Source organism: Salmo salar, chromosome ssa25 (assembly GCF_905237065.1).
Source record: "Salmo salar chromosome ssa25, Ssal_v3.1, whole genome shotgun sequence".
Classification (NCBI taxonomy): Eukaryota; Metazoa; Chordata; class Actinopteri; order Salmoniformes; family Salmonidae; genus Salmo; species Salmo salar.
In genome coordinates, this window is record NC_059466.1 from 29,995,291 (window position 1) to 30,017,467 (window position 22,177).

The 22,177-nt window shown below is 44.9% G+C and overlaps 1 protein-coding gene across 1 annotated transcript in view; it reads right to left on the reverse strand.

Moving 5' to 3' along the window:
• Positions 1 to 22,177, reverse strand: part of LOC106586540 (ephrin type-A receptor 6) — a 256,053-nt gene that overhangs the window by 70,464 nt on the left and 163,412 nt on the right. The window contains exon 7 of the mRNA XM_045707380.1: positions 21,700 to 22,035. Coding sequence (XP_045563336.1) covers positions 21,700 to 22,035 — 336 coding nt within the window. The remainder of the gene's footprint in view (positions 1 to 21,699; positions 22,036 to 22,177) is intronic.

The window sequence follows — 22,177 nt, forward strand, 5'->3', positions numbered from 1 at the left end:
AACACAGCTGTACTAGACCCGGCCCATCACAACACAGCTCTACTAGACCCGGCCCATCACAACACAGCTCTACTAGACCCGGACCATCACAACACAGCTCTACTAGACCCGGCCCATCACAACACAGCTCTACTAGACCCGGCCCATCACAACACAGCTCTACTAGACCCGGCCCATCACAACACAGCTCTACTAGACCCGGCCCATCACAACACAGCTCTACTAGACCCGGCCCATTAAACACAGCTCTACTAGACCAGGGCCTTCACAACACAGCTCTACTAGACCCGGCCCATCACAACACAGCTCCACTAGACCCGGCCCATCACAACACAGCTCTACTAGACCCGGCCCATCACAACACAGCTCTACTAGACCCGGCCCATCACAACACAGCTCTACTGGACCCGGCCCATCACAACACAGCCCTACTGGACCTGGCCCATCACAACACAGCTCTACTAGACCTGGCCCATCACAACACAGCTCTACTAGACCAGGGCCTTCACAACACAGCTCTACTAGACCTAGCCCATCACAACACAGCTCTACTAGACCCGGCCCATCACAACACAGCTCTACTAGACACGGCCCATCACAACACAGCTCTACTAGACCCGGCCCATCACAACACAGCTCTACTAGACCCGGCCCATCACAACACAGCTCTACTAGACCCGGCCCATCACAACACAGCTCTACTAGACCCGGCCCATCACAACACAGCTCTACTAGACCCGGCCCATCACAACACAGCTCTACTAGACCCGGACCATCACAACACAGCTCTACTAGACCCGGCCCATCACAACACAGCTCTACTAGACCCGGCCCATCACAACACAGCTCTACTAGACCCGGCCCATCACAACACAGCTCTACTAGACCCGGCCCATCACAACACAGCTCTACTAGACCCGGCCCATTAAACACAGCTCTACTAGACCAGGGCCTTCACAACACAGCTCTACTAGACCCGGCCCATCACAACACAGCTCCCACTAGACCCGGCCCATCACAAGACAGCTCTACTAGACCCGGCCCATCACAACACAGCTCTACTAGACCCGGCCCATCACAACACAGCCCTACTGGACCTGGCCCATCACAACACAGCTCTACTAGACCTGGCCCATCACAACACAGCTCTACTAGACCAGGGCCTTCACAACACAGCTCTACTAGACCTGGCCCATCACAACACAGCTCTACTAGACCCGGCCCATCACAACACAGCTCTACTAGACACGGCCCATCACAACACAGCTCTACTAGACCCGGCCCATCACAACACAGCTCTACTAGACCCGGCCCATCACAACACAGCTCTACTAGACCCGGCCCATCACAACACAGCTCTACTAGACCCGGCCCATCACAACACAGCTCTACTAGACCCGGCCCATCACAACACAGCTCTACTAGACCCGGCCCATCACAACACAGCTCCACTAGACCCGGCCCATCACAACACAGCTCTACTAGACCCGGCCCATCACAACACAGCTCTACTAGACCCGGCCCATCACAACACAGCTCTACTAGACCCGGCTCATCACAACACAGCCCTACTGGACCTGGCCCATCACAACACAGCTCTACTAGACCTGGCCCATCACAACAGCTCTACTAGACCAGGGCCTTCACAACACAGCTCTACTAGACCTGGCCCATCACAACACAGCTCTACTAGACCTGGCCCATCACAACACAGCTCTACTAGACCCGGCCCATCACAACACAGCTCTACTAGACCTGGCCCATCACAACACAGCTCTACTAGACCCGGCCCATCACAACACAGCTCTACTAGACCCGGCCCATCACAACACAGCTCTACTAGACCAGGGCCTTCACAACACAGCTCTACTAGACCTGGCCCATCACAACACAGCTCTTCTAGACCTGGCCCATCACAACACAGCTCTACTAGACATGGCCCATCACAACACAGCTCTACTAGACCCGGCCCATCACAACACAGCTCTACTAGACCCGGCCCATCACAACACAGCTCTACTAGACCTGGCCCATCACAACACAGCTCTACTAGACCCGGCCCATCACAACACAGCTCTACTAGACCTGGCCCATCACAACACAGCTCTACTAGACCCGTCCCATCACAACACAGCTCTACTAGACCTGGTCCATCACAACACAGCTCTACTAGACCCGGCCCATCACAACACAGCTCTACTAGACCCGGCCCATCACAACACAGCTCTACTAGACCCGGCCCATCACAACACAGCTCTACTAGACCCGGCCCATCACAACACAGCTCTACTAGACCCGTCCCATCACAACACAGCTCTACTAGACCTGGCCCATCACAACACAGCTCTACTAGACCCGGCCCATCACAACACAGCTCTACTAGACCTGGCCCATCACAACACAGCTCTACTAGACCCGTCCCATCACAACACAGCTCTACTAGACCTGGTCCATCACAACACAGCTCTACTAGACCCAGCCCATCACAACACAGCTCTACTAGACCTGGCCCATCACAACACAGCTCTACTAGACCCGGCCCATCACAACACAGCTCTACTAGACCCGGGACATCACAACACAGCTCTACTAGACCAGGGCCTTCACAACACAGCTCTACTAGACCTGGCCCATCACAACACAGCTCTACTAGACCTGGCCCATCACAACACAGCTCTACTAGACACGGCCCATCACAACACAGCTCTACTAGATCCGGCCCATCACAACACAGCTCTACTAGACCCGGCCCATCACAACACAGCTCTACTAGACCTGGCCCATCACAACACAGCTCTACTAGACCCGTCCCATCACAACACAGCTCTACTAGACCTGGCCCATCACAACCCAGCTCTACTAGACCCGGCCCATCACAACACAGCTCTACTAGACCTGGCCCATCACAACACAGCTCTACTAGACCCGTCCCATCACAACACAGCTCTACTAGACCCGGCCCATCACAACACAGCTCTACTAGACCCGGCCCATCACAACACAGCTCTACTAGACCCGGCCCATCACAACACAGCTCTACTAGACCCGGCCCATCACAACACAGCTCTACTAGACCTGGCCCATCACAACACAGCTCTACTAGACCCGTCACATCACAAAACAGCTCTACTAGACCCGGCCCATCACAACACAGCTCTACTAGACCCGGCCCATCACAACACAGCTCTACTAGACCTGGCCCATCACAACACAGCTCTACTAGACCCGTCCCATCACAACACAGCTCTACTAGACCTGGTCCATCACAACACAGCTCTACTAGACCCGGCCCATCACAACACAGCTCTACTAGACCCGGCCCATCACAACACAGCTCTACTAGACCCGGCCCATCACAACACAGCTCTACTGGACCTGGCCCATCACAACACAGCTATACTAGACCAGGCCCATCACAACACAGCTCTACTAGACCTGGCCCATCACAACACAGCTCTACTAGACCCGGCACATCACAACACAGCTCTACTAGACCCGGCCCATCACAACACAGCTCTACTAGACCCGGCCCATCACAACACAGCTCTACTAGACCAGGGCCTTCACAACACAGCTCTACTAGACCTGGCCCATCACAACACAGCTCTACTAGACCCGGCCCATCACAACACAGCTCTACTAGACCCGGCCCATCACAACACAGCTCTACTAGACCTGGCCCATCACAACACAGCCCTACTGGACCTGGCCCATCACAACACAGCTCTACTAAACCTGGCCCATCACAACACAGCTCTACTAGACCAGGGCCTTCACAACACAGCTCTACTAGACCAGGCCCATCACAACACAGCTCTACTAGACCCGGCCCATCACAACACAGCTCTACTAGACCTGGCCCATCACAACACAGCTCTACTAGACCCGTCCCATCACAACACAGCACTACTAGACCTGGCCCATCACAACACAGCTCTACTAGACCCGGCCCATCACAACACAGCTCTACTAGACCTGGCCCATCACAACACAGCTCTACTAGACCCGTCCCATCACAACACAGCTCTACTAGACCTGGTCCATCACAACACAGCTCTACTAGACCCGGCCCATCACAACACAGCTCTACTAGACCCGGCCCATCACAACACAGCTCTACTAGACCCGGCCCATCACAACACAGCCCTACTGGACCTGGCCCATCACAACACAGCTCTACTAGACCTGGCCCATCACAACACAGCTCTACTAGACCAGGGCCTTCACAACACAGCTCTACTGGACCTGGCCCATCACAACACAGCACTACTAGACCAGGGCCTTCACAACACAGCTCTACTAGACCCGGCCCATCACAACACAGCTCTACTAGACCCGGCCCATCACAACACAGCTCCACTAGACCAGGGCCTTCACAACACAGCTCTACTAGACCCGGCCCATCACAACACAGCTCTACTAGACCCGGCCCATCACAACACAGCTCTACTAGACCCGGCCCATCACAACACAGCTCTACTAGACCCGGCCCATCACAACACAGCTCTACTAGACCCGGCCCATCACAACACAGCTCTACTAGACCCGGCCCATCACAACACAGCTCTACTAGACCTGGCCCATCACAACACAGCTCTACTAGACCCGGCCCATCACAACACAGCTCTACTAGACCCGGCCCATCACAACACAGCTCTACTAGACCTGGCCCATCACAACACAGCCCTACTGGACCTGGCCCATCACAACACAGCTCTACTAAACCTGGCCCATCACAACACAGCTCTACTAGACCAGGGCCTTCACAACACAGCTCTACTAGACCAGGCCCATCACAACACAGCTCTACTAGACCCGGCCCATCACAACACAGCTCTACTAGACCTGGCCCATCACAACACAGCTCTACTAGACCCGTCCCATCACAACACAGCTCTACTAGACCTGGCCCATCACAACACAGCTCTACTAGACCCGGCCCATCACAACACAGCTCTACTAGACCTGGCCCATCACAACACAGCTCTACTAGACCCGTCCCATCACAACACAGCTCTACTAGACCTGGTCCATCACAACACAGCTCTACTAGACCCGGCCCATCACAACACAGCTCTACTAGACCCGGCCCATCACAACACAGCTCTACTAGACCCGGCCCATCACAACACAGCCCTACTGGACCTGGCCCATCACAACACAGCTCTACTAGACCTGGCCCATCACAACACAGCTCTACTAGACCAGGGCCTTCACAACACAGCTCTACTGGACCTGGCCCATCACAACACAGCACTACTAGACCAGGGCCTTCACAACACAGCTCTACTAGACCCGGCCCATCACAACACAGCTCTACTAGACCCGGCCCATCACAACACAGCTCCACTAGACCAGGGCCTTCACAACACAGCTCTACTAGACCCGGCCCATCACAACACAGCTCCACTAGACCCGGCCCATCACAACACAGCTCTACTAGACCCGGCCCATCACAACACAGCTCTACTAGACCCGGCCCATCACAACACAGCTCTACTAGACCCGGCCCATCACAACACAGCTCTACTAGACCCGGCCCATCACAACACAGCTCTACTAGACCCGGCCCATCACAACACAGCTCTACTGGACCTGGCCCATCACAACACAGCTCTACTAGACCAGGCCCATCACAACACAGCTCTACTAGACCCGGCCCATCACAACACAGCTCTACTAGACCCGGCCCATCACAACACAGCTCTACTAGACCCGGCCCATCACAACACAGCTCTACTAGACCAGGGCCTTCACAACACAGCTCTACTAGACCTGGCCCATCACAACACAGCTCTACTAGACCCGGCCCATCACAACACAGCTCTACTAGACCCGGCCCATCACAACACAGCTCTACTAGACCCGGCCCATCACAACACAGCTCTACTAGACCCGGCCCATCACAACACAGCTCTACTAGACCCGGCCCATCACAACACAGCTCTACTAGACCAGGCCCATCACAACACAGCTCTACTAGACCCGGCCCATCACAACACAGCTCTACTAGACCCGTCCCATCACAACACAGCTCTACTAGACCCGGCCCATCACAACACAGCTCTACTAGACCCGGCCCATCACAACACAGCTCTACTAGACCCGGCCCATCACAACACAGCCCTACTGGACCTGGCCCATCACAACACAGCTCTCCTAGACCTGGCCCATCACAACACAGCTCTGACCACTACTCCAGGGTGGGACAGAACACTGTCCTTCAGAGAAGTACACCACATGATGCAGTCCACACCATGTATCATTCAGATCATCAGCCTACATATGCTGTATGTATGTATGTATGTATGTATGTATGTATGTATGTATGTATGTATGTATGTATGTATGTATGTATGTATGTATGTATGTATGTATGTATGTATGTATGTATGTATGTATGTATGTATGTATGTATGTATGTATGTATGTGTATATGTTTGTATGCGTATAGATATATATATTTTTTTTCAATGTACTTTACTCAAACCAGTGAATATCACTTATTATAAATGAGATCATTAACTATCAGCTCTTGGAATATCCAGGGCCTATACTTCACATTTTGGTTATAAAACAACAAATCCAGAATTAATTAAAAACATCAAGGGATAGGACATCATAATCCTACTGGAAACATGGTGTCGTGGAGACATAGATATTCAGTGTCCCTCAGGCTATAGAGAAAGTTTACTACCATCAATCAAACATAAAAATGTTAAACGGGGCCGAGACTCAGGTGGAATCATCATTTGGCATAAGCAGGACTTAGCACTGAATGAAATGAAAAAAGGTACCAGTCACATTTGGCTAAAACTTAACGAAGGTACAATCTACTGTGACAATGATGTATACATATGTGCAGCTTACGCTCCTCCTTCAGATTCAGCATATTATGATGATCAGTTTTTCCACAATCTCCACACAGAAATCATTACATTTCAGGCAGACGGTAAAGTGCTTCTTTGTGGAGATTTCAATGCAAGAACAGGTTCTGAGCCTGACTACACTCATGCGGGCGGTAACCACCACATATTTGGACACCCCTCCTTGTACAGTAGCCCTATTATAAATAATATAAACAGTCCTGACCAAATACTGAACAAAAATGGGAAGGAGTTAGTGCATCTCTGTCGAGCTTTAGGCCTGTACATGCTTAATGGTAGAATCAGAGGGGACTCTTTAGGTCGGTTTACTTACTGCTCAGCTCTTGGGACAAGTGTAGTCGATTATGCCATCACTGACATTGACCCCTCCTCCATTAGTGCATTCACTGTCAGACCACAGACACCATTGTCAGATCACAGTCAGATCAACGTGTTTCTGAAGAAATTAACCGGCAATACTCATTCAAAAAAACAGCCCAATAAACTCTACAACATAAACCCATCGTACAGCTGGGCTCCAAACAGTGCAGAGAGATTCATTGAAACGTTGAACTCAAATGAAATTATGAACTCTATACAGTTTTTCAATAACTCACAATACCAAAACAATAAAGATGGTGTCAATTCGGCTACTCAAAACATCAACTGCATATTCCAAAAAGCAGCATCGAAAGCAAATTTGAGAAAACCAAAGAAATGCAACATCAGAAACAAAAAACAAAATGTTTCTGACAAATGGTTTGAAAATGAATGTAAAACAATTAGAAAGCACCTAAGACAAATGTCAAACAAAAAACATAAGCAGCAAAACAACCCAGAGCTACGATATGAATACTTGAAAACTCTGAAACAGTATAAACAAACACTGAAACGCAAGAAATTGAATTATACCAACAAGACACTTGATGAAATTGAAATCGCAATTGACCAAAATCAGTTCTGGGACATGTGGAACAATTTAAGCACAACAAAGCCACAAGAATTAGCCATACAAGATTTAGGAATTTGGAAAACTTGTTTTGATAATCTATACAAAAACATCCCACAAAAAGACTTACAACAGAACCAATTAGAAATTAAAGAAAAATTGAACATCCTTGAATCAGTCATTAAAAACAACCAAAATCCATTAGATTACACTATAACCCAACAAGAACTAAATGAAAAGCTCAAATCTATTAAATCAAAGAAGGCTTGTGGTCTAGACAACATCAGAAATGAAATGCTGAAAAACAGCACACCTGAGTTGCAAAATGCTGTGCTTAAATTGTTCAACATGGTTTTAACTTCTGGCTGCTTCCCTGATGGCTGCTTCCCTGAAAAAAATGTAATAAGTAAATGTCAAATTGGCTTTCTCCCTAACCATCACACTACTGACCATATATACACCTTACACACACTAATTAATAAACACGTCCACCAAAAAAAAGAGGGCAAAATCTTTGCTTGCTTTATTGACTTTCAAAAAGCATTTGATTATATTTGGCACAAAGGGCTATTCTACAAAATTCTCCAAAGTGGGCTTGGTGGTAAGGTGTATGACTTAATCAAATGTATGTACACAGAAAACAAGTGTGCAATAAAAATCAAAAACCAAAGAACAGAATTATTTTCACAACATCAAGGTGTGAGACAAGGCTGCAGTTTGAGTCCAAATCTTTTCAACATTTATATCAATGAATTAGCAGACATGTTGGACCATTCTCCAGCCCCAGGACTCACACTATTTGACACAGGTGAAATACCTGCTATATGCTGATGACTTGGTACTTCTATCACCAACCAAAGAAGGTCTTCAACAGAACATTAATATTCTAGAGCAATATTGCCATAATTGGGCCCTGGCAGTAAATTTTCAAAAAACTAAAATCATGATTTCCCCCCCCAAAAAAAACAGATGTCAGAAACACAAATATAAATTCACCCTGAACAACACCATCATTGAACACACAAAAAATTACACCTACCTTGGTCTGACCATATCTGCATCGGGAAACTTTAATATGGCAGTGTATGCACTCAAAGAAAAAGCCCGCAGAGTATTGTATGCAATAAAAATGAAATTATTCAAAATCAACATCCCAATTAGAATTTGCACCAAAATATTTGACAGTGTAATCCTACCAATAACTCTTTACGGAAATGAGGTTTGGGGGCCACTCAATAAACTGGACTTTAAAATGTGGGACAAACATCCAATTGAAGCACTACATGCAGAATTCTGTCGGAAAATCCTACAAGTCCAGAGAAATACACCAACTAATGCATGTAGGGCAGAATTGGGCCGCTTTCCAGTAATAATGAAAATACAGAAAAGATCAATCAAATTTTGGATACATCTAAATTCAAGTCCAAATTCAAGTCTGCAATTTAAAGCACTTCAAACCCAAGAGCTGAGCCCAGAAACGAGCCCTCTCAGTCAGCTGGTGTTGGACCTCACCAACCAAGCTGACACCAGCACTGCTTCAAAAGAAAGAATTCAAATAAACAAAATCATGAACCAATCAAAGGACTCATATTTACAACATTGGAAAAACGAAACAAAATCCCAAAGCCGACTAAATTGCTATCTTACCCTAAACAGAGAATATGAATTGGCTGATTATCTCTTCTCTGTCAGAGATACGAAGCAGAGACAGATCCTTACCAAGTACAGGCTGAGTGACCACCGATTGGCAGTAGAAACCGGCAGACATAAAAAGACATGGCTACCCAAAGAGGAGTGTGTATGTGGTCACTGCACGACAGGGGAGGTAGAGACAGAGATGCACTTTCTCCTTTACTGTGATAAATATTCCTCCCAAAGAGATTCATTATTCACAGAAATGACTACATTTATTCAAAATTTGAACTTATTAACCCCAGAGGAAAAACTAAAAATACTCATGGGTGAAGGAGCAATGGCTCCTCTTGCAGCCAAATATGTATTTGCCTGCCATAGCCTGAGGGACACTGAATAATAACATCTGCATAGTAAGCAGTAACTTACTTATTATTACTATTATTGTTATTACTATTATTATTGTTGTTTATCATTCCAAATGGTAGTGGTATGGGTGGTAATGGTAATGATAGCAGTTTAGTGATGGTGGTGGTAGTAGTAGTGGTAAGGGTGGTAATGGTAATGATAGCAGTTTAGTGATGGTAGTAGTAGTAGTAGTGGTATGGGTGGTAATGGTAATGATAGCAGTTTAGTGATGGTGGTGGTAGTAGTAGTAGTAGTAGTGGTATGGGTGGTAATGGTAATGATAGCAGTTTAGTGATGGTGGTGGTAGTAGTAGTGGTAAGGGTGGTAATGGTAATGATAGCAGTTTAGTGATGGTGGTGGTAGTAGTAGTAGTAGTGGTATTGGTGGTAATGGTAATGATAGCAGTTTAGTGATGGTGGTGGTGATAGTAGTAGTAGTGGTATGGGTGGTAATGGTAATGATAACAGTTTAGTGATGGTGGTGGTAGTAGTAGTAGTAGTGGTATGGGTGGTAATGGTAATGATAGCAGTTTAGTGATGGTGGTAGTAGTAGTAGTGGTATGGGTGGTAATGGTAATGATAACAGTTTAGTGATGGTGGTGGTAGTAGTAGTGGTATGGGTGGTAATGGTAATGATAGCAGTTTAGTGATGGTGATGGTAGTAGTAGTAGTGGTATGGGTGGTAATGGTAATGATAACAGTTTAGTGATGGTGGTAGTAGTAGTAGTGGTATGGGTGGTAATGGTAATGATAACAGTTTAGTGATGGTGATGGTAGTAGTAGTAGTGGTATGGGTAGTAATGGTAATGATAACAGTTTAGTGATGGTGGTGGTAGTAGTTGTAGTGGTATGGGTGGTAATGGTAATGATAGCAGTTTAGTGATGGTGGTGGTGATAGTAGTAGTAGTGGTATGGGTGGTAATGGTAATGATAGCAGTTTAGTGATGGTGGTGGTAGTAGTAGTAGTAGTGGTATGGGTGGTAATGGTAATGATAGCAGTTTAGTGATGGTGGTGGTAGTAGTAGTGGTATGGGTGGTAATGGTAATGATAGCAGTTTAGTGATGGTGGTGGTAGTAGTAGTAGTGGTATGGGTGGTAATGGTAATGATAGCAGTTTAGTGATGGTGGTGGTGGTAGTAGTAGTAGTGGTATGGGTGGTAATGGTAATGATAACAGTTTAGTGATGGTGGTAGTAGTAGTAGTGGTATGGGTGGTAATGGTAATGATAACAGTTTAGTGATGGTAGTAGTAGTAGTAGTGGTATGGGTGGTAATGGTAATGATAACAGTTTAGTGATGGTGGTGGTAGTAGTAGTGGTATGGGTGGTAATGGTAATGATAACAGTTTAGTGATGGTGGTGGTAGTAGTAGTAGTGGTATGGGTGGTAATGGTAATGATAACAGTTTAGTGATGGTGATGGTAGTAGTAGTAGTGGTATGGGTGGTAATGGTAATGATAGCAGTTTAGTGATGGTGGTGGTGGTAGTAGTAGTAGTAGTGGTATGGGTGGTAATGGTAATGATAGCAGTTTAGTGATGGTGGTAGTAGTAGTAGTGGTATGGGTGGTAATGGTAATGATAGCAGTTTAGTGATGGTGGTGGTAGTAGTAGTAGTGGTATGGGTGGTAATGGTAATGATAACAGTTTAGTGATGGTGGTGGTAGTAGTAGTAGTGGTATGGGTAGTAATGTTAATGATAGCAGTTTAGTGATGGTGGTGGTTGTAGTAGTAGTGGTATGGGTAGTAATGGTAATGATAACAGTTTAGTGATGGTGGTAATAGTAGTAGTAGTAGTGGTATGGGTGGTAATGGTAATGATAGCAGTTTAGTGATGGTGGTGGTAGTAGTAGTAGTAGTGGTATGGGTGGTAATGGTAATGATAACAGTTTAGTGATGGTGGTGGTAGTAGTAGTAGTGGTATGGGTAGTAATGGTAATGATAACAGTTTAGTGATGGTGGTGGTAGTAGTAGTGGTATGGGTAGTAATGGTAATGATAACAGTTTAGTGATGGTGGTGGTAGTAGTAGTAGTGGTATGGATGGTAATGGTAATGATAACAGTTTAGTGTTGGTGGTGGTGGTAGTAGTAGTGGTATGGGTGGTAATGGTAATGATAACAGTTTAGTGATGGTGGTGGTAGTAGTAGTAGTGGTATGGGTGGTAATGGTAATGATAACAGTTTAGTGATGGTGGTGGTAGTAGTAGTAGTGGTATGGATAGTAATGTTAATGATAGCAGTTTAGTGATGGTGGTGGTTGTAGTAGTAGTGGTATGGATAGTAATGGTAATGATAACAGTTTAGTGATGGTGGTGGTAGTAGTGGTATGGGTGGTAATGGTAATGATAGCAGTTTAGTGATGGTGGTAATAGTAGTAGTAGTAGTGGTATGGGTGGTAATGGTAATGATAGCAGTTTAGTGATGGTGGTAGTAGTAGTAGTGGTATGGGTGGTAATGGTAATGATAGCAGTTTAATGATGGTGGTAGTAGTAGTAGTGGTATGGGTGGTAATGGTAATGATAGCAGTTTAGTGATGGTGGTGGTAGTAGTAGTGGTATGGGTGGTAATGGTAATGATAACAGTTTAGTGATGGTGGTAGTAGTAGTAGTAGTAGTGGTATGGGTGGTAATGGTAATGATAACAGTTTAGTGATGGTGGTGGTAGTAGTAGTGGTATGGGTAGTAATGGTAATGATAACAGTTTAGTGATGGTGGTAATAGTAGTAGTAGTAGTGGTATGGGTGGTAATGGTAATGATAACAGTTTAGTGATGGTGGTAGTAGTAGTAGTTGTGGTATGGGTGGTAATGGTAATGATAACAGTTTAGTGATGGTGGTGGTAGTAGTAGTAGTGGTATGGGTGGTAATGGTAATGATAACAGTTTAGTGATGGTGGTAGTAGTAGTAGTAGTAGTGGTATGGGTGGTAATGGTAATGATAACAGTTTAGTGATGGTGGTAGTAGTAGTAGTAGTGGTATGGATGGTAATGGTAATGATAACAGTTTAGTGATGGTGGTGGTAGTAGTAGTAGTGGTATGGGTGGTAATGGTAATGATAACAGTTTAGTGATGGTGGTGGTGGTAGTAGTAGTAGTGGTATGGGTGGTAATGGTAATGATAACAGTTTAGTGATGGTGGTAATAGTAGTAGTAGTAGTGGTATGGGTGGTAATGGTAATGATAACAGTTTAGTGATGGTGGTGGTAGTAGTAGTAGTGGTATGGGTGGTAATGGTAATGATAACAGTTTAGTGATGGTGGTGGTAGTAGTAGTAGTGGTATGGATAGTAATGTTAATGATAGCAGTTTAGTGATGTGGTAGTAGTAGTAGTGGTATGGGTGGTAATGGTAATGATAGCAGTTTAATGATGGTGGTGGTAGTAGTAGTGGTAAGGGTGGTAATGGTAATGATAACAGTTTAGTGATGGTGGTAGTAGTAGTAGTGGTATGGGTAGTAATGGTAATGATAACAGTTTAGTGATGGTGGTAATAGTAGTAGTAGTAGTGGTATGGGTGGTAATGGTAATGATAACAGTTTAGTGATGGTGGTAATAGTAGTAGTAGTAGTAGTAGTGGTATGGGTGGTAATGGTAATGATAACAGTTTAGTGATGGTGGTGGTAGTAGTAGTAGTAGTGGTATGGGTAGTAATGGTAATGATAACAGTTTAGTGATGGTGGTAATAGTAGTAGTGGTATGGGTGGTAATGGTAATGATAATAGTTTAGTGATGGTGGTAGTAGTAGTAGTAGTGGTAAGGGTGGTAATGGTAATGATAACAGTTTAGTGATGGTGGTAGTAGTAGTAGTAGTGGTATGGGTGGTAATGGTAATGATAACAGTTTAGTGATGGTGGTAGTAGTAGTAGTGGTATGGGTGGTAATGGTAATGATAACAGTTTAGTGATGGTGGTAGTAGTAGTAGTGGTATGGGTGGTAATGGTAATGATAACAGTTTAGTGATGGTGGTAGTAGTAGTAGTAGTGGTATGGGTGGTAATGGTAATGATAACAGTTTAGTGATGGTGGTGGTAGTAGTAGTAGTAGTGGTATGGGTGGTAATGGTAATGATAACAGTTTAGTGATGGTGGTGGTAGTAGTAGTGGTATGGGTGGTAATGGTAATGATAACAGTTTAGTGATGGTGGTAGTAGTAGTAGTGGTATGGGTGGTAATGGTAATGATAACAGTTTAGTGATGGTGGTAGTAGTAGTAGTAGTGGTATGGGTGGTAATGGTAATGATAACAGTTTAGTGATGGTAGTGGTAGTGGTAATGATGATAGAAGTTGTAGTATAGATGTAATGGTGAAGATGACCGTTATTTAGTTATTAGTTAGTTATAGTTTCATTTTCCATATTTATATTTTTATATTTATTACGTTACATTCTACTATTGACTGTTACCATTTTATTGTTATTATTTTTCTATTTAATTTTGTATTATTATTTACTGCCATTTTATATTATTATTTGATATTGTTTATAATTTTATTACAATGTATATTGTATACATTGTTACTTTGGCAATATTGACACATTGTTTTTCATGCAAATAAAGCAGCTTGAATTTGAATTTGAGAACAAGAGAGAGAGAGAAAGAGAGAGAGTAGAGAGATACAGTGGTTATTTCTGTCTGCCCAGAAGCAGACACACACCATGATGAAGCCCCATCTGAGAGCACATTATTACAGACACACATTATTACTCTAACACATTTCAAGCAATACAGCACATTACAACACAGACTGTTCTGATCATAGTTCATTCAGATGGTCCAAGGAGCGTTCCAATAATATACAGTACAGCACCCCTGGCATTATCGCTTACAGCCCTGCTCTGCTGTACAATACCACACGAACAAGTGGACTTGATCTCTCTGGGATTTTTCTTATGCGGATAAAAGTTCTGCTATGTGTGACACTAGTAAAACAGGCAGAAGGTTTTTCCACCCAAGCAATGGATCTGAGCTGTAGGTCTTGAGTGTTAAATGGGGTGTGTTGTTATTGTGTTCATGCCTGCATGTTATCTGTTCTGAGTTTTAAAACTTCACTCTTCAGTAACCAGTTATAAGATTTCTGCATTCCCATTAAGTTGGAGAGACATTAACTGCAAGAGGAATTAGTGCTAAATTAATAAAACACTCCCTATCATTTAATAGCCACAGGACTAACAATTATGGATGTAATGCGTTTTTTCCCGCCTGTCACAAAATGTGTTGAGTTGTAGATTATTGGAACAAAGACTGAAAAACGTAGCTTGTTGAAAGCAAAAACAGATATTAAATCAAACTAAAGGGGTAAAGAAAAGATGGAATGCCTGTTACAGTAAAAGCACACTAAAGGCCAAACACTATACATGTATTTAAACTGTATGATATGTCATTGGTCTTTACTAACCTGATGAAAAACAGCCCTTATAAATCTACACTAGGAGGATGTGAATCTAAAATATAACAACATGCACTGACACTATACTATGACAAACACCTACCATTAAAACATGGCTATGTGCTGAGAGAGTTAGTGAGAGAGAGAAAGTGTGTGAGAGAGAGAGAGAGAGAGCGAGAGAGAGCGAGAGAGAGAGATAAAGAGAGACCGAGAGAGAGAGAGAGAAAAAAAAAGCAGAGAGGCATTACTAGGATAAATACTTTGATAAATCAGTACAGGAAAGAGAACGAGCTGTTGAATACATTTATTAATACACTTATCCGACCCTGTTGTCGCTCCATATCTCCCTGTACAGGCGCTATAAAGAAGACTAATGTGTGTGTGTGTCAGTGATGATGGAGATGACCCTGGTCGTGAAAGGTCATACCGACACAAAGGCCTGTCCCTGGGAGCCTCGTCCCGCACGCACACACACCACATGTACCTGTAATAGAAGTTTCAAATTTCAAGTTCCACGTTTTATTAATCGTACAGGATACACATGGTGTACCCCGCAAGTTCCTTCTTGACAATGCTACAACAATAAGAAATAATAAAAGAGAAGAATGGAAAACAAGGTGGCTACAGGGCTGTGGTGTGGCGGTGTGGCGGTGATGCTAAGGGCACTCTCTAAGCCACAGCAGTATAAATCACAGGCTAATAACACAGTGCTGAGTTGGCCTGTATTTACTACCACTCTCTCTGCCTGCAAGGCCACACTGCTGCACTACACTACTCTACACTACACTACCTGCCTGCGATCACAGTACACACCATCTACTCACACATCCCTCATCTTTATTAAACACTCTACATGGGTCTGGTACACTGTATATTGCCTAATACATGCACTCTGTCATAGGGATTGGAGATTGGACACCTAGTACAGAAGAGGAGAGAAGAGAAGGGGAGGAGGAGAGAAGATAAGGGGAGGTGAGGAGAGGAGAGAAGATAAGGGGAGGTGAGGAGAGGAGAGAAGATAAGGGGAGGAGATAAGATAAGGGGATGAGAGGAGAGAAGATAAGGAGAGGAGATAAGAGAAGATAAAGGGAGGAGAGGAGAGAAGATTAGGGGAGGAGAGAAGATAAGGGGAGGAGAGAAGATAAGGGGAGGAGAGGAGAGAAGATATGGGGAGGAGAAGAGAGAAAAGGGGATGAGAGAAGAGAAGGGGAGGAGAGGAGGAAGGGGAGAAGAGGAGAGGAGGAGAGAAAGAGAGAAAGGGGAGAAGGAGAGGAGAGTAGGGGAGATGAGAAGAGGAGAGGAGGAGAGGGGAGGAGAGAAAGGGGAGGTAAGGAGGAAGGGGAGATGAGATGAGAAGAGGAGAGGAAGGGGAGGAGAGGAGGTTTTGATATCAACAGGCATGATCAGAAAATGTTATCTCCTCTTTAACTGCGAGAGGACACGATTAAAGTGAAGTTCCTTCAGCGATACTAATATATATTCCTACTAGAGAGTCTGCTGAAGAGGAGCACACTCTCTCTCGCTCTCTCTCTCTGCCTGTCCCTGATTGCTTTGGTGACACACACGATTAGCCAGCTGCTTCCCCTGATTAAAAAAACTCCCCTCTTTCTAGGGCATTTCCTCCTCTTCCTCCTTCCTCTGGCCCTCTATCCACTCCTCCACCTGTCTCCTCCTTTCCCAAGTCTTCTGTCTCTCTCCTCCTTCCTCTGGCCCTCTATCCACTCCTCCACCTGTCTCCTCCTTTCCCAAGTATTCTGTCTCTCTCCTCCTTCCTCTGGCCCTCTATCCACTCCTCCACCTGTCTCCTCCTTTCCCAAGTATTCTGTCTCTCTCCTCCTTCCTCTGGCCCTCTATCCACTCCTCCACCTGTATCCTCCTTTCCCAAGTATTCTGTCTCTCTCCTCCTCACTGCCTTTATACCTCTCTGTCTTCCCCACTCCAACCGACTTTTCCTCACCCACACACTCTTTCATTTCCTGCCTAGTCCTCTTTCTCCCTTCCATCTCACTCACTCACTCACTCACTCACTCACTCACTCACTCACTCACTCACTCACTCACTCACTCACTCACTCACTCACTCACTCACTCACTCACTCACTCACTCACTCACTCACTCACTCACTCACTCACTCACTCACTCACTCACCTCTCCAGACATGCATATCATCCCTCGGTCTTTCTCTCTCCTGGGTTTAGTCTCTCACTTCACTTCTCCCAACATTCAATTAACTTTCCACTTCCTCTCCACCGTGACTCCCCCAACGCGTCAATCACACTCTGCTGCCGCGGCGACTGACAGCTGGTCCCGCCCCTTCCTCCCAGCGGCTTCCTGTGTTCCGCCAGGCGTGACCCAGTCACCTGGTGGGGGGCTCCCACCTCCCTGACGCACAGCCCTCTGGGATACCTGGCGGGGCGGCCATACTGCCTGGGCTCAGGGAAGACACGCTAGGTTAACTGTTTATAAGAAACTCCTGTTCAATAGCTCACTGGGGATGGGAGGGACTATATGGAAGAGTGTGTCTGTGTGTGTGTGTGGTTTAGAGTTTCCCTGTCCCCAACCTCTTCTCCTAAACCACACACAGTATTGCAGAGACATAATCTCATCAAATCCAGACATCTCTCCTTCAAAATACATCACCACGTTGACAATACACAGATGCAAAGCTGCACGTCTCCAATGGAAGTTTGATATGTCAAATGAAAATAGAATAAAAAGTCTTGACGTCTTCACTGTGTGATATTTCCAGGATTCTCCATGGTATAAAAGACCTGTCATGTTCTCCAGTTCTCAATTTCTTACGGCGTGTATCTGTGTGTGTGTGTGTGTGTCAGTATGACCTGTAGTGATCCTCTGTGTCCTAATGGAGAAACTAATATAGTAAATCAGATAGTTATGGGACAGAGCCACGTTCCTGGTATCAGCCTAGCCCATTAATCCACACGTTCTTTTCCAAGACTCTTATCATTTTCTCTAAATGTGATGGGATTTACTCAAGGCCAAGGTACCCCACTGGTAATCCCTATGCCTTATAAATCTCCATTCACTGTGGGTGGATGTGTGAGAGAGGGAGTGTGGGAGAGAGAGAAATAATAAATGGAGAGTGTAGAGGGACAGACTGTGTAAGAGAGAAGGAAGACAAAGCAGAAGAAAAAGAGATTGTGATTACACAAATTATGCAAATAAACAAAGAAAACTCCAGGCTCTATCTTTTTCCAATGTAAAAGTGAGATGAGAGTCACATCTAGAGATTAAAGCTATACTAAAGGTAAACCAGCCTGCTACAGTAGTGTGCTTGTCACAGCCAGTCTGTGTCCGGTTAGGAAATAACAGAGGGGATATCAGTGTTGTGTTCGAGACAATCTTGACCATCTTGAGTCAAGACCGAGACCGGAAAAGTTCAAGACCAAGACAGGAATTCTGTCAAATCAGCACCATAATACGAGTTCAAAATGTCCAGTATTTCTGGGTTCATATTTCAGAACAACATATGGATCCTTTACACATTCAGAAGGGTGAAAAGAATCCATGCTGAGGGCCAATAGAGAGACACTACAATTGATCACTAACCAAAACAGGTCTATAATAGATTAAAAAAACTAAAATATGTTACAACTTCCCCCAGTTTCCGTGAGCGCAACTTTCAAACAATTTCCCCATTTCCCAATCTTCCCTACCAGCAAATGAAGTAAATTCTGACAAGCGCAACAAAGTTTGAGGATATGAATGCTAAAAATGTAATGTAGAAAGCCAAGGTTTCAATAGGCTATAAGACATTAAGTAATGTGTCATAAAAGGAGTCTGGACATTTGGACTGGAAAAGTTTATTTTATGCGCTTACTGAATGGGAAATGATAAACTCATTATGTGGTCTGGAGACTGGTCTCAAGTACTACAATACTGATGGATATTACCCAGAATGACCTGCAGGACTGACTGTCTGTCTGTGGACGCCAGTGTCCCATGTGTAATAGAACAATAGATTACATCTACCAGACACATTCACACATCCTCACAGAGAGAGATAGACAGAGAGAGAGAGATAGACAGACAGAGAGAGAGAGAGAGAGAAGTTGAATGGATTAGAAAACGCTATAAAGGACAATCAAAATCCATTGGACTCCCCAATTACTGACCAGGAGCTCTATAAGAAACTTCAGGCTCTCAAATTTAAAAAAGCATGCGGACCTGATAGCATCCTAAATGAGATGCTCAAACTCACTAGTGCACAATTTCAAGGCATTTGTGTGAACAGTAACCTGGGGAAGGTTTTCTGTAGTATTATCAATGTAAGAGTTCTAAACTTCCTTAATAAGCACAATGTCTTGAGTAAAAGCCAAATTGGATTTATACCAAAACATCACACAACTGATCATATTTACACTCTACACACCCTGATAGATAAACATGTCCACCAAAATAATACCAAAATATACGCTTGCTTTATCGACTTCCAAAAAGCATTTGATTCTATTGGGCATACAGGACTGTTCTACAAAGTTATTGAAAGTGGTGTAGGGGGTAAAACATATGATATAATTAAATCAATGTATATTGGCAATACGTGCAGCATTAAATTTGGTAAGAAAATAACAGAATTCTTTAACCAGGGGCGGGGCCTTCGCCAGGGTTGCAATCTGAGCCCTGCACTCTTCAATATTTACATTAACGAATTGGCCACTGTTCTAGAAAAATCCTCAGCCCCTGGTGTTAGTCTCCACAATTCAGAAGTTAAATGCCTAATCTTCGCAGATAACCTATGCCTGCTATCACCCACAGCACATGGCCTAAAGCAGAGCCTGGACCTGCTAGAGCAGTACTGCCAAACCTGGGCCCTGGCAGTAAACCCCAAAAATACTAAAATAATGATTTTCCAGAGAAGATCCAGATCTCAGGGAATTAGACCAAAGTTCTCAATTGGTACAAAGTATATAGAGTACTGTACACACTACAATTACTTAGGTTTAAAAATAAGCTCAACTGGACACCTTAATGAGGCAGTGAATGAACTGAGAAAGAAAGCACGCAGGGCATTCTACGCCATTAAAAAGCAAATTCAAATTGAAATACCTATTAAAATGTGGCTAAAACTAATTGAATATGTCATTGACCCAATTGCACTCTATGGCAGCGAGGTGTGGGGTCCACTTGCAAAACAATATTTTATCAAATGGGACAAACACCCCATTGAAACCCTGCATGCAGAGTTTTGTAAGATTCTTCTACATGTCCAGAGAAAAACTACAAACAATGCATGCAGGGCAGAATTAGGCCAATATCCACTAATAATAAAAACTCAAAAAAGAGCAATTAAGTTTTGGAAACATCTGAAATACAGTGACCCCCTCTCATATCATTACCAAGCCCTGCAATGCCAAGAGCTGAGAAAAGAAAAGATTCCCCTCATCCAGCTGGTCCTGGGGCTGAGTTCACAAACCTGTTCTACTAACACACTGGAGCCTCAGGACCAGAACATCCAATCAATCAGAATAAACCAAATTACAACACAGTCAAAACAAAACTACATTGCTTATTGGGAAACACAAGCACAAACACAAAGCAAAATGCAGTGCTATCTGGCCCTAAATCGATAGTACACCGTGGCTAACTATTTGACCATGGTTACTGATCAAAACCTTAGAAAAACCTTGACAAAGTACAGGCTCAGTGAGCACAGCCTTGCCATTGAGAAGGGTAGACACAGGAAAACCTGGCTCCCTGTAGAGGAAAGGCTGTGCAACCACTGCACAACAGCAGAACCTGAGACGGAGCTGCATTTCCTGACAAAATGTCAAAAATATAAAACAATTAGAGAGTGTCATTTTCCCAAATTTGAAACCCTTATTCAGGGTTTCAAAGACCTCTCTGATGAGGATAGGCTACCCGTCCTGTTGAGGGAGGACGCAGAGAGCTGTGGGTTGGCAGCGCACTACATTGCTGCCTGCCATAAGTTGAGGGACAGTGTCTGACAGACCAATCAACCTGCACATGTCCTCTACTGTATGCTTATTGTTATTGTTGAATGTATGGTTATTTTGACCCTTGGTTATTGTTGTTACTGTTGTGCCGTTGACAATTTTGACTCTCATTTAAAAAAAAAAATTATATTGTAAATATCCAAAATAAGCTTTGGCAATATGTACATTGTTACGTCATGCCAATAAAGCGAATTTAATTGAATTGAGAGAGAGAGAGAGAGAGAGAGAGAGAGAGAGAGAGAGAGAGATAGACAGAGAGAGAGAAAGAGAGAGAGATAGACAGAGAGAGAGAGAGAGAGAGCGAGAGAGAGAGAGAGAGAGAGAGAAAGAAAACACACGTTTGCACAGATGAGAACCGTAGTACAGTACATCACCCAGAGAGTGTACACTCACTGTGCATTGAGTGTATGCGACAGTGTATGTGTGTGAGAGTGTGTGTACTGTGTAATGGGTCAGGGTTTAGGGGTTAGAGGTCAGCGTTTAGGTCTACCCACCGCCCTGGTCGGTGGAGACAGTGATGGCGGCCACAGGTCTCGGGAAGTGGCTCATCTCAGACACTCCGTTCAGCGACTCGATCTCGAAGGTGTAGTTGGCGTGAGCTGAGAAGTCCATCACTGTTACCATGGCGTTGGTCAGGCCCTGGGGGCGGGGCACGAAGCGAAGCTCCTCCCCACACAGCTGGCATTGGTCGGGCTCTGGGCCGCAACGTTTACACAGCACGTTATAGGTCAGGTCCCTGCGACCACCCATGTCACTGGGTGGAGACCACTCTAACAGTAGACAGGTGTCATTCAGGTTGAAGATCACGTTGCGAGGAGGGGAGGGGGGACCTGGAGGAGAGAGAGAGAGAGAGAGGAGAGAGGTGTCATTCAGGTTGAAGACCATGTTGCGAGGAGGGGAGGGGGGACCTGGAGGAGAGAGAGAGAGAGAAAGAGGAGAGAGAGAGAGAGGAGAGAGGTGTCATTCAGGTTG